This window comes from Scomber scombrus, chromosome 13 (genome assembly GCF_963691925.1).
Source record: "Scomber scombrus chromosome 13, fScoSco1.1, whole genome shotgun sequence".
NCBI classification, from domain to species: Eukaryota; Metazoa; Chordata; class Actinopteri; order Scombriformes; family Scombridae; genus Scomber; species Scomber scombrus.
Window position 1 is genome coordinate 17,933,083 of NC_084982.1, and position 14,071 is coordinate 17,947,153.

The window sequence follows — 14,071 nt, forward strand, 5'->3', positions numbered from 1 at the left end:
AAGAGACAGAAAAAAAACAAAGGAACAGATTAGAAAAAGACAAAGAGAGACAAGGATAGGCATTAAGTGAAAAAGAACCACAGAGGAGCGATGAATCAGGGAGGGGTTGAGGCATGGAGTAAAGAGATGAAATGTGCAATGGAGAGGGGCGCAGAAGAGGAAGAAGAGGGTGGTAGAAGATGGAGAGGCTCGTGTTTGGGAATAGAGTCAGTCTCAATGCTAATAGCTCTCATCTGGAGAGGCTGATGGACAGAGGACAGCACTTCTGCACTTATCCAGGCTCACTTCCCCCACAGTCAATTACCAGACAGTCATTTAAGTCCTCCAAAAAGGCACCAGAAAGGCATTGGGTAGAGCTCTGAGGGTATAATGCTGTGCTTTGCTGCTTTACTGCTTTTATCTCAACTTGGTGTGTGCGGATTTCATGCTGAGCTGATTTAGAGTGGAGTGACAAAAAAAAGTATTGTCTCATTTTCTCAAAACAACCTGCACCAAGGTTATTTAAGTTTATATGACTAGAACAACACATCCAAGTTAGGGTAGAGGCTGTGTTGTTACCAAAAGACTGCCAGTTTTATTGTCATTCTTGCATAATAATAAAAATACCTGAAAACCATGTGGTTAAATTTTATTTGAAGTGAATATTGTACAAATAAATCTATACTGCCACTACACAGGTACAGTATAAGCAGTTATTTTCATTAAAATTAAATAATAATCATATCATCATTTGTTTAATTAACCCACCAGTCCTGTGTAGTACCCGAGTGCATGTGTTTCTTGGAGACTCATTATGTTTGTTAATTCTAATTATAATCATTTTCATTGACTGAAAAAGGGCTCGAAATACACATATTTTAATGCCTTTTATCTTCAACACTTCAAGTAAATCCATGTGTGTTGCACAATGCACATACAAGCACATGCATGTGTATTATCAACCTGTTCTTTACACATGTTAATATTACACTTTATGTCTGTTCAAAGATGTGTAGTTTATTTATGTGTATTAACAAGTAAGCCAAAGGCGCAGCTACATTATTACACACTGTGTGGATCAATTTTGGATTTGGTGGCAGGCTTGAAGGCACACAGACTACAGCTCAGCACTTCTAGCCTATTTTAAGAGTCAGCTATTGTGGATACTGATCATATTTTGTGATTACATTGCCATTTGAAATGCCAATCATCTCTTTCCCTGACATTATGTGCAGGTCAAAAGTGCCATCGCTCCTGTAATGGTCGTTGCTGGGGACCCAAAGAGGAACAGTGTCAAAGCTGTAAGTACACCATTATTTTTAGCCGAACATGATCTGTTTTTGGATTCCTTTCACCTTTTTTGTTGATTTATATCCTGATATGGACATAGATACTTTATAAACACCTTGTTTACATCCATGTAGATTGTGTCCTTGTAGTCTTTTCTGTTTCAAAATTCTACACTTTTTGCATTTTGTTGCCACAATGCCACATTTGTAAAAAAAAAAAAAAAAATGCACATTTATATGTGACTCAAACACCAAAAAAACAAAAAAACATGAAGTCTATGACCTTGGATTGCTTTCAAAAGAGTATGAACTACGTCGTGATATTTACTTATTTAAACTCAAATCGGGTAACTTGAGTAGCTGGGTCATAGACTGCATTTTGCATCCATATTAATGTAGCCCTTTACATTGCCTGAGAAAACCATCCATGTTTAATATCTAAACTACAATGTATAATTCATATAGTAACTAATTTTTGTGTTTACATACCTAAAAGAGAAACGATTAACTAAAATTATGAACACAAGGACAAAAACTACAATATATGCCGATATTGCAGTTTTCAGTTCAGTGTTTATCAGAAAGTGGATGGTCATCTGCATCTTCATTCATTGAAGGGGTAAAATTGTAACTGTAATTACAAGATCTAAGTGAGAAAGAGATTTTAATGTGCATGATTTTATAATCTAGTACCACATTTACACTATAGGCCTCCCATGAAAGCATGTAATTTGTTGGCACTGTGTCACATTTTCACAAAATGATTTTGATGATGAACATTTTTGTTAATGTCTTTTGAGCAACTTTTAATTGCAGACTGACATTTATAATATGGTTTTGGCTGGTATTTTAAAAGAAAGAACACAGGAGGATAGCATGTTTTTAAATAATTCTGCCCCCATAAAAAATAATGTCTAATATAATAAATAAACATTTAAATGTTATATAATACAAACGTTTATAAGTGTATAAGGTTTCAGTAAGTACTTTAAGTACCTACATTCATGAGTAATTACAGTTACAAAGCCATTAAAGAAGGGTATAAACTCCCCACCAATCTGATAACCTCCACAGTCTTCAACATTTTCTCTCGTGAAGTTAAAAAATGGATTTTAAGAAACCAGTCGTGTCATCATTAATTTTGCATTCTAATGACCTGCTTTTATCACATCACTTTGATATATTTATGTAAGTATTTTAATTTCTATATTGTGTTATTTGTATATTCCTATGAAGTGTGTGTGTGTGTGTGTGTGTGTGTGTGTGTGTGTGTGTGTGTGTGTGTGTGTGTGTGTGTGTGTGTGTGTGTGTGTGTGTGTGTGTGTGTGTGTGTGTGTGTCTGTGTGTGTCTGTGTGGGTATGGATAGTAAATTGGTTTATTTGAGTGGTAAAGTTTTATTGTTCCTTTACCTGCCCAGGGACTGCAGATGGAAATAAGCTAGTAGCTAAATCTTGTGCAAAACATATTTTCTCTTTTTTGAGATTAATGTATTTTGTAGATGGTCCCTGATATAAATAAATATAACATTTTAAAAAATAATGGCTCACAAAAACATTGCATTACCCAACAACATACCTAGACCAACAACACATCTACCACACACCTTCCTGCTGGGACCTCCCACCCTTCATACCAGCTAATGGCAGCTGAGAGAGAGTGTGAGAATGATGCATTACTGAGTCCATCAGCAACTGAGAGCTCCATGTTATTTATTCCCTCTCCTTCAGTCATCTTTCCCAGGCTCTCAAACTCTGTCAATGTCTCTCTCCATCATTTTTTCCATTACACCCTTCCTGTGTGGCTCTCCGCCTCTCACCTGATACATGTTTAGGGCAAGGGACAATGTACAATGCAGACCACATACTAGCCACCAGTTGAACCAGTTTGAACCAATAAATAAGAAAAACATTTTTTTTTCCTTTTGTGCCTCAGATCCCATCAAGTCCCATCAAACTAAAAGACAAATTAGGTTGCTTGTCACTGCCTTTCAAATTAACCCATATCTTTGCCTTCCTAAACTTAGATCTGATCTACCACCACAATAGTAAATTATTTGGTTAGGTTTAGGCATAAAACTTATTTTGTTACATGTAGGAAAGGTGAAATGTATTAAAAGTAAAAAAATAAAAATACAAATAACATTTTATTATTACAGTCTCATTGTTGGCATAGACGTCATAATCACTTACTGTAGCATAGTGTAAATATAACATCCAGTGTCAGAAGAGGGAAAAACTATCACTCAAGTTGTGGCATTGAGCACAAAGAGCAATGGAGGCCTTTGACACATTGATGATTTGAAGTTTGAGTGTTTTCAGCTGACCAACAATGGAACCTGACATATTTTTAAGTAGTGAACATGAGAAAGTGTGAAGTCATGGTCCTTCTGCCTGCAATTGGTCAATCTGCTGTCACAGATATTACCACTGTCTCTACAGATGTTCATCCATCAATTATTCTATCTCCCCCCCCATCCTTCATCTACACACACATACACGAGAAGCTTGGTCTTTTATATGATTATGTTTGCCTTTTCTGTGTTGTGCATTAGAACAAACACAACACATTCCACACACTGAAACTTTACAGCTCTTATTTTGAACACAACACATATTCATGCAGACCAAAAAAAACACTCACACACACTTTTTTCCCCATTAAATATCTCTTTGTTTCTTTCCTCTCTCTTCCAGTTTGATTGCACTACCCTCACCATCATTTTCCTCCTCTCGTTCCATCACTCTGTGCACAGACCACTTAATCTATGCCTTCCAACCCTGGCATGTCTCATCTTATTTGTTCTGCAGTCTCGATCTCATTAAGATAATGAGGAATGAACTGTTTGACCAGGACCTGTTAACGACACGTCACAGACCAGCCCCTGATAAGCCATGGCCCTGTCTGTCTGCCTCATTTTTTGCCGATATCACACTATCTCTCCATCTTCATCCATACGTGGACGTCATGATTCATGCTTCCTCTGCCTATTTTTTTCTCAAACCCTTTTAATTTTGGTGTGCTGAAATACATGGAATGAATAAGTGTAAAAATGTAAAATGAAAAACAACTTCCAAGATGTGTTTGTGACATTTTCATGAATAATTATTCAACTGTCTCAAGATCAACAATAAACAGGAGCTTTCAGTGTCAGCACCTCAGGGGAAAAGTGAGTCTCAACACAATTGGAATTGAGAGTCACAGCTGTATAACACTAGCAGAGTGTCGCCTTATAAGGAGAAGTAGAACATTTTTCCTTGAAGTAGATGAAGAACAAATTTAAACTGTGGTCTGGAGACTGTTGTGGTTTAGGCTCAGTGTAGAACAACAATCAATCAATACTTATACCCTCAGATACCTCTTTAGTGACAAGTTTACTCTTTCTTATGAAATGTAATCAAAATGTCTGTATGGCACACCAATGCTGCCTCTGCTTTATTAAATAACTAACAATATATTTGTGCTATTTTGAAAACAAAACAAAAAAAATGTTCACATGTATTTGAAAACACAAAACTGTTGTGGAAATATTAATGGGGTAGACCTTCATCATATCAGACCTTTTTACTTGCCAAACAGATATTTACATTAATACTGGCTGCATTTTACATGCCATTGCAAGATGTTGAAGCTAATGCTGGGTCACTAAACATCTTCTGTATATGGAACAGTGCCATCATTAAAGTTATTATTTTAGTATTAAAGTCATTAGTGTTTTCCCGCTATGGCGGGTCAAAATGTCTACTGTGAGAGAGGGTTTGTTTGGAGATAAGGACCACCTGAAAAGTAGCATTTCTAGCATCATTGTATATGAAACCTGAATAAGAAAACTTCAATTTTACGGTGATAGTTAGCGTAATTGGAGATCTTCTAGCCAGCTGGTGACTGGCCAGACAAACATTGCGAACAGATGGAGCCATGCTGTGACAACAATTTTAAGCCATAGTTTAACACCAGAAAGAATCTTAACAGTCCACAACAGCAATCATCTTTGTAATTTGTTTTTTCAATGATACTACTCTAAGTCTATAGTTTCTAAAAGGGTGCAGTGGCCATAAATGTGGATTTTCATTTTGTTTTGGAAGCCATCAGCTGGCTAGGAAATCTCAGACTACAATTTGTAGCTCAATCTAAAGTTGATAGATCAATACCATTAACTCATACAAAATCTCAAATTATCTATACTATTCCCTTAATTGTGTCTAAAAATAAATAGAGGAAGTGCTACTTAGGTCCAACCATGCAATTATCCGGCCTAAATTATGCCAAACAAAAATTCCCCAAACTTTCTGGGCAGTATTTGCAAATATTTATCACTTATTTGAATTTGACTCATTTACATAAAAGATCATACAGAAAAGTTGTTCTGTATTACAGTATAGTTAGATAATAATTGCTGAAAACTGAAATCTAAAGGCCACTACCAGTCTTGGGAAATGTAACAAGTGGATCAGTAAAACATATATTCTGGGGAATGCAGAGAGATCCCCTTCCTTTGTGTCTTCCATGCAGTGCATTGTCAGTTATAAAATAATGCTTTGAGGAGTAGTGTGTCTTCTAAAACCTACCAAAGAAAAAATTAAAATATAACTGCATCACTTCTGTTAGCTGACAGCAAGACAAGTGACATGCATTCAGAAACATCCCACTAAGAAAAGATTGACTAGGAAAGATTGACTGTCTTTTATTCAACATCTTAACGATAAGACATTCATAAAATGCGGTGGGGTTTTGACAAACTCATGATTCATATAAAGACAGAAGGCCTATGTCATAAAACCAACACAATCTGGTTCAGTTACATTTCATCTTGGTGAAATTTGTGCATATTCTAGACAAATTTCAGTGTTTCCTCTGCAACAAATTTCCCATCTTTATTTATGAAGTTCTTTTGGAAACCAGATGTGAAAAAAAGCACATTTTAGCTCATGTAAATGGGAACTGTGAGAGGGGTTCCTGTGACTGATGCCGCTGTCCACAGCCTGTTAAAATGGAAGCTTCCGGGCATATTTTATGAGATGAATTCCTTTTGTATTTGTTGTCACCAGTCTGTTTTTTTTTTCTTTTTTCTTTTCTTCAAGTGGAAGTTTAAAGCCAGATTGATCAACAGCGCTGCGTCTCTCTCTTGGCAAGGTCATTTGTTTGACAAAGTGTCTTTTGAGTAAAGTAGGCTGTTTCATTTTAGCGGAGGCACCTTTAATGGAATACCACTGATGGCAGGTTAGACGTACGGTGTACAGTGTGTATGTGTGTGTTTTTGCATGTGTGTTTGGTGGGTTTGTGTGTGGCTTGTATCCATCACTGTGATAGTATCTCGTCCCACAATGCCCAAAGGGAAACACAGCACACACCAAACCACTGTGTGCATTCACACACAATCACAAATACATACATGCACCAGCACTGCATTATGTTGTAAACTATCATTGATACTTTTCCGAGAAATAAATGTGAAAACTTGCAATTTCAATGTCAGTAATATCTGAGACTAATATTCTTATATCAGCTACTGTGAATATAAAAATGAAGCTGACTTATCCAGTAACTACATTCTACTTTAATCCTTTTTTTAACCCGTCATTGGTTGTTTTCCTCACAGATCAGCTGTCATTAGAAATGCTAGAGTTACCGTTTTGTAATAGGAGTGTGTTGAAAGTATAAACTGACAAGTTTATAACAAATCACAACAAATTACTGATACCTGGGGTAAAATTATATCATTGGAAGTATTATTTGAAATTAATAGCAGTTCTCAAAATAAGTATTGTGTTATTGGGTGACAAGTGACTGTATGTTTCTTCTACCTAGAGAGCCCTTTGTGTTAGTGCTATGACGTGCATATTTCACATACTGCTCTCACAAACACAAACATTATGGTTGTGCATATTTAAACAACGCTCATCAGCATGTATAACTGAACTGTTTCTTGTGCTAATCCCATTCCCTAGTTTCCCTGCTTTATCATATACTGTCAATCCCACTGCAGACACTTAAGATGTGTCTATTACCAGCTTTCTTTATCTGTGAAATGGCAGAATCCTGTGTACATTTACATATGACTGTCAAGAAGTGAGTCACAAAGCCATACGGTGGCCCATATGACTTCAACAGGCATGTGAGGAAAAGGTGGACAAGCGTTCACCGTGAAGGGGTGGCAGTTCATTGAGTCAGATAGAAATCGCTATGTCTCTGTCACATCCAGCGAGGGACCCTCACAGGAGTAAGCTGGGAGACCAAAACATGATTGAAGATAGATAGCAGGTGGCAGAGATGCTGAACCTGCCAAACACAAATGCAAACACAACAATTATAACGATAATAATAAGAAAGATAATAACAAAACTATATTTATATGTATAGCACTTTTCTTAACATAGTTACAAATGCAAATAATAAAGACAATGGCAAATGCAAATAAAAACAAACAATGGGATCATAAAGACAAACAATGAGATCATCAAAGAAGATTATAAAGTTAAAAGCAGGGGATAATGTAACATTTTAAGATTTTAAGAAGGGATTTAAAGACATTACAACTATAGCCTGTATAATCTCATTGGGCCGAGAACAGTATTAAAAAGTCTGGGGGCTTTACCTGAAAAGGCCCCAGTCTCCTTTTATCACCAGCCAAGACCTGGAGATAACCAGCATAGCACCATCCACTGATCTAAAGTCATCATAAGCTAAGATGGAGCATGTACGTATAATGGGGCGGCCGTGGTAGAGCGGGCTGTCCACTAATCGGAAGATTGGCAGTTGATCCCCAGCTCCACCAGTCTGCATATCGAAATGTCCTTGGGAAGATACTGAACCCAAAAATGCTCCCAATGACTGTGCCATGACTGTGGTCTCTGAGTGGGTTTGTGTATGAATGACATTAGATCCTGATGAGCTGCTTGGCATGCTGCTTGAATGAGTGAATGTTAACATGTATTGTAAAGTGTTTTTAGTGGTTGGTAGACTAGAAAGGCACTATATAAATACAGTGCATTTACCATTTACCACAATGACAATACAGGTGGTCCAAGAATGGATCCTCTGGGAACAAAATGATTATTGTAACAACCAAGAAAGTTCTATCGGAAAAGGTAGAACAGCGTGAACAATATAAAAGTTATGTTTAAATCTATGGAGCAAGGATTCAACAATCACTTCTGTCAGCTGCCAGAAAAAGGTCATTGGTGACCTTAACAAAGCTGTTGTCTGTGCTATGAAGGGCTTTAATACTACACTGAAAACATTAAAAACATTGTATTATTCGTAAAAGAAATTCACTGTGCTGAAATCATTTTATCAAGTACCTAAAATAAAAACGTTAATTTTAAAATTGGTCTTATAATTGCTAATTGAGGAGGGGTGCGGATTGTTTTTCTTCAGTGATGGTCTTAAATGAACTGTTAATAATCAATCAAATAAAATGACAGTAAGAAATAACCCTTTTAAAAACGTAGGGACATTTTCTATAACAGGTGGATGATTTAATTTGCAAGATCAGTTGTGTGTCAAGTTGTGTGTCAATGTGAAGTGTTGAAAAATGTGAAATGTGTAAAATCTGGGAGGGGCAAGAGTGGCACACATGCTTACAAGGTGATAGCTATGCAGTTTTTAGACAATCAGACTTACGACTGGCTGATCCAGAGTGTCCTGCTGTGAATGAATATAGTGTACGGACATTTGAGATGGAAGCTTTTCCGTTTAAATCCATTTAATTCAAATTCATCTCACTTGAAAAGCTTAACCCACAGTACTTGACACCCACATTATATATATGTTGCCAGAGCAGAAGGTGACAAATGGAGTCACTCAATAAAGGAGAACATCCTATAAGAACACATTCATTTTCTATTTTGCCATTCTTTATTCACTATCCTTGCCAATTTTTTGACGTTTTTTGAAGTTTTACCATTTTCAGTGACTGTATTTTTTATTTTTTATTCTTTGGGTAGGCTCACATTTTTGTTTAAGTGTGTCTCAAAACAACACTCAGATGGATATATGTGCACTGAAACAGTTTGTGTTCACTGAAAGTGTTCCCTGTGACCATTGAAAAAAAATCCTTTCTTAAGCAATTCCGATGTAAAAGAGAGAGCAAAATCCACAGTCCTTATTCTGTATTTAAAATGCTCTCTCCAATTTAGCCAAAGCTAATATGAACATTCAGCAGTCTGAGATCAAGTAGGTCTCTTATGAAATTGCAATCTTTATAGTGTAGAATTTGCACTTTGTGTTTCCTCCAGTGCAACTCACCAAGGAAATACAGCTCAGGGAAACAAAAAGTTGATATTTTGTACTAAAAAGAGTGTAATTCTGGACTTGATTTGGCCTACTTAGACAACGGAATCATCATGTAATAGCTTTGGCTAAAGTTGCAAGTGCATTTTTGCAAAGAAAGAGGGCATTGGAATCACATTAAGAAGGGAACTCTTCATGGACAGATGAACAAAAGAAATAATTCATATTTAAGAAATAATTATCGTAGTTTACTTGTTAATGATGAATGTATGCTCTCTTTCTCTCTATCATTTCTACATCTGTCACTCCACAGTAACAAAGACAGTGTGTGCAGAGCAGTGTGACGGTCGTTGTTTCGGTCCCTATGTGAGTGACTGCTGCCACCGTGAGTGTGCAGGTGGCTGCTTTGGTCCAAAGGACACAGACTGCTTTGTAAGTGAACACACACATACACACACACACACACACAGCCACACACAGCCACACATTTACATTACAAATGCCTGTAAAAAAAAAAAAAAAAAAACTGGTGCAAACCATATTACGTGGTAATATACAAAGCCCAAAAACATTTCCAGACCAAGCTATGTATACCTCACATGTCCTGTTTTTAATTTGTTTAAAAAAAATTTTGGACAAATTTTACTGGTGACTTTTTATCATTAAATGACATTTTTTCATGACATGAGTGTCATTGTTAAATACAGACTTCACAAGTATCCCCACCCCAACCCCCACCCCACCCTCTCTTGATCTCGGCTCTACGCTATGTGCTATGTCAGTTTTATTTGAATTCCTCTGTGTGTTGAACTTGTTTCTCTGTTACTCTGCCTGCTCATGGACAGACAAGTTCCTGCTCATTATTTGTTTGCGTTTCTTGATTCTTCACACTTCATCTTTTATCACACTCAAGAACAGTTCACACATGGTAAAGTCTTACATTTGTGGACTACACATTAATGTTATAACAAATTCAAACAATCTCACATTGTCTCAGTGTCATCGTATATTTTTTTCTCTGACTGACACATCTTTTATAAGAATCAAGAATGAATAAATAAGATTGTCATTTTAAACTACATTCCAAATGAAAACGCAAAGTCTTGACTGACTGTCAAGACTGTCGACCATAATCTATGTTTCAGTAAAGTTCGGTTTTGAAATCACTGTTGGACAAACTGATGTGATTAATACATACTAAGGTTCAACAATGTCCCCACACATTTTTTGTTTGACTCACCAGTCTTTTTGTCCAGTGTCACTGTAACTTACTGGAAAAATCTTAGCGTACCTTAACAACAGATACATGACATTCAAGGCTTTTCTAGCTTTGGTTTCTTGTTTGTGTTCGTTGTACCGTATGTGCTATCTGTCAGGGGCTAACTAATTTACATGTCTCCAAACTCTCTTATACTCTGTATGCTACCACACCAGTAGAGGTAACTGGTTTTTTGGGGGGGTTTTTTGTTTAATGGATTTTTTTTGGGTGACATTGACTTTTAAATATAGTAATGATCTAAATATTTCTTCCACCACTCTGTTTGGTGTGTGTGTGTGTGTGTGTGTGTGTGTGTGTGTGTGTGTGTGTGTGTGTGTGTGTGTGTGTGTGTGTGTGTGTGTGTGTGTGTGTGTGTGTGTGTTTTCAGGCCTGCACCAACTTCAATGACAGTGGTGCATGTGTGACCCAGTGCCCTCAGCCATTTGTCTACAACCCCACTACCTTCCAACTGGAACATAACCCAAGAGCCAAGTACACCTATGGAGCCTTCTGTGTCAAGAAGTGTCCACGTAAGTGTTACCGCCTGGACACAAATACACACATACTCAAACACACACCTTCTTTCCTATCGTACAATACTTGTTCATGGTGATCTTACAGTGATTACATTAATTATTTAATGCTTTACCTTTGCCATGACTCCTTCATGGCCACACAGACCTAAACCTCATCCTAATTGTTCAAGTTATAATTAGCTTTGACAATACACCCAGAATCTTTTCATTCAATACATTTTTTTTACAGTCACTACAATCACTACAATCACTTTTTTCAGCATATTGAATACTACCTGTTTATGAGTAGTATTCAAAAATCAGTAGACAAAAGTGTCAGTAGTAAGGAAGCCACAATAATTAGAAAATATGAATCTGGCTGCCAACGTTGTGTCATCAGAGCAGCTCTGCGCTATGACAGAAACGGAATGCTTTGACATAAAGTTAAATGCTGAGAAAACATCTTTCTAAAGCAATGGGATCCTTGATGGGAGGCGGTCAAGGGATGTGACAATCACTGAGATATCAGACGAGATAATATTATAGTCTACAGGTGATGTTACACTGTCAGCTGCAACACAAGATGATACTGGAGAGAGAGCTGCAGAGAGACGAAGAGGCATTGCATTGCATTGCAACAGTAAGTCAAGCAAGTGTTTCTCCTGTGAAAAAAGACACTCGAAATCTTGTTTGAGTCTTGTAAGTATGAGAAAACTAATAAATGCCACAAATGTTCTCAAATTACTCATAAATGCATTTTAAGAACAAATATGTTCATATGTGTGGTCCTTGGGGCGCATTGATATACTCAAATGAGCATAATCAATATTTTTGATATTAACCTGTAATCAGATCACTGAGTTTTGTGACATCTGACATTCATAATATTTAAGTCTCATTGTTTTAGCTTTCCATCAGTTTCACCCAAAATCACCTGGGTTTTTGCCGAAGCAGCATACATTTAAACCATGTTTTAATCAAATTTTCCTTATGCACTCAAAGGTCTTTGTCTCCTATTACAAGTGTTAAATGTACTGTGCAGTAAACTAGATTCCTGTGTCAAGCTGATGGCTCTGTAATGAAAAACCAAATGGCTTTTTTTATTCATTTTAATACAATATTATGGAAGTAAAATCATTACTTTTTACCATGTTACTGTGTGTGTTAGTAAGGAATGTTTTTTCGTTGTTGTTTTTTTAGGGCCCATTTCTCTCTCACATCCTGGCTCATGTCCACCTAACTTAAATGCTCTGGGTTTTGGTATGAGCAGAACACATTAAGGGGTCAAGAGTCCTATCTGGCTCGGGGCCCTTGGTTTCCTGTGTCTTGGGGACCCATGATTTTTATGTAACATACATGTATATATCTTGTGGGTATTTGCCATTGGCTGTAATCATATAAGCTAATATACATTGACCAATCAAAGATAATTTATTTGTTTCTTCAGAAACTGTAATAGATTGGGTTTGTTCTTTGATTGTATTGAATTCCACCCATCACTGGTGTCTCTGAGGTTAAGATTAACATTGATTGTGAATTTCTGCACATCTGCCACATTAACACGTTATTTTGCTCTTTACAGACACACATACATCCATGTGTATTCTCACATACTGATTACCATGGACTTGTATGCAAGCCAAGTGCACTCAAGTCCCTGAACAGCAAGAACAGTTATGTTCTTTAAATGCCTTATTTGCATTTCAACAGATACATGTCATCATCTCTTCCCACTGGTGTGCCCTCATGTACAAATCAAAGTTTTGCTATGATCAAGAGCAACAATTACATACTGGGGGAGCTTGAATTGCATTTACTATTAAGCTTCTCATAAACTTCTCATTACTGCCAACATGGACCATGGAAAATATTGCCACTATAAATACAGCTAGTCTTATGTTATCCTAACACAGCATGTGTGTGTAATTTTGTTTGTGAGGAACAATTTGAGTTTTATATGTTTAACCTTTTTGTGTACAAGGTGTGATCATGCTCTTTTTACAGCAATACCTCTGTTAAAAAACTGTTTAATATAATGACAAATTACAAAGTAACAAGGATTGACACACACATTAATACAACAGACATTGAACAGTGTACATGCTGAGTGAAAGCAGGCACACGCCAGTAGAGAACCTGGTAGAACTCAGAATGAGGACATTGATGCCGGTCTTCACTTCTACAAAGGATTGTTTAATGCTTCATATCCTCAAAGCCAATCTATCTATCTCTCTATTTAATCCATCTGTACGATATTCATAATATTAATAAAAATTATTAGAGGTAGAGTCTGATGTTACTCTAAATTATTTTATACAGTTTTATCTTTTTGACATTTAAAATGAAGCCACCCATTTGATTCATGGGTTCAGTTGTTTCGACATGAAAATGAGAGTTATAGTGTCTTTCTGAGGTAACCATTACTACTCCTGCTCCAGAAACAATATGTAGTTATTCTTAAAATATATATTACTTGTAATCCTGTTTTGATTATTATTATTATTTTTTTTTATGAAACGGAAGTTGCGAGGACAGGGGAAGTGTAACTGCAGGTAGCCACAGAGAAGGAGTGATCTGACGTGCAGACATTTGTGATTGGCATCGCACTGATACAAATGACCATATATCAGTCATTATGTTTATTTCTCTTAATGACAAACAGTTGACTTCATGAACAAAAATAATACATTTTAGTGTTGAATTTTGACTTCACATATTTTGCTACACTGAATGTAATGTACTGGAAGCCATGCCCAATGTCACCACGCCCATCACAACTCCCCTGTCCTGTCCTCAGCAC

The 14,071-nt window shown here is 36.6% G+C and overlaps 1 protein-coding gene across 2 annotated transcripts in view; it reads left to right on the forward strand.

Annotated features, from left to right (window-relative positions):
• The window catches only part of erbb4b (erb-b2 receptor tyrosine kinase 4b), a 337,205-nt gene that overhangs the window by 211,557 nt on the left and 111,577 nt on the right, over positions 1-14,071 (forward strand). For both annotated transcript variants that reach the window (XM_062431155.1, XM_062431156.1), the window contains exons 5-7: positions 1,215-1,280; positions 9,812-9,930; positions 11,145-11,286. In XM_062431155.1, coding sequence (XP_062287139.1) covers positions 1,215-1,280; positions 9,812-9,930; positions 11,145-11,286 — 327 coding nt within the window. The remainder of the gene's footprint in view (positions 1-1,214; positions 1,281-9,811; positions 9,931-11,144; positions 11,287-14,071) is intronic.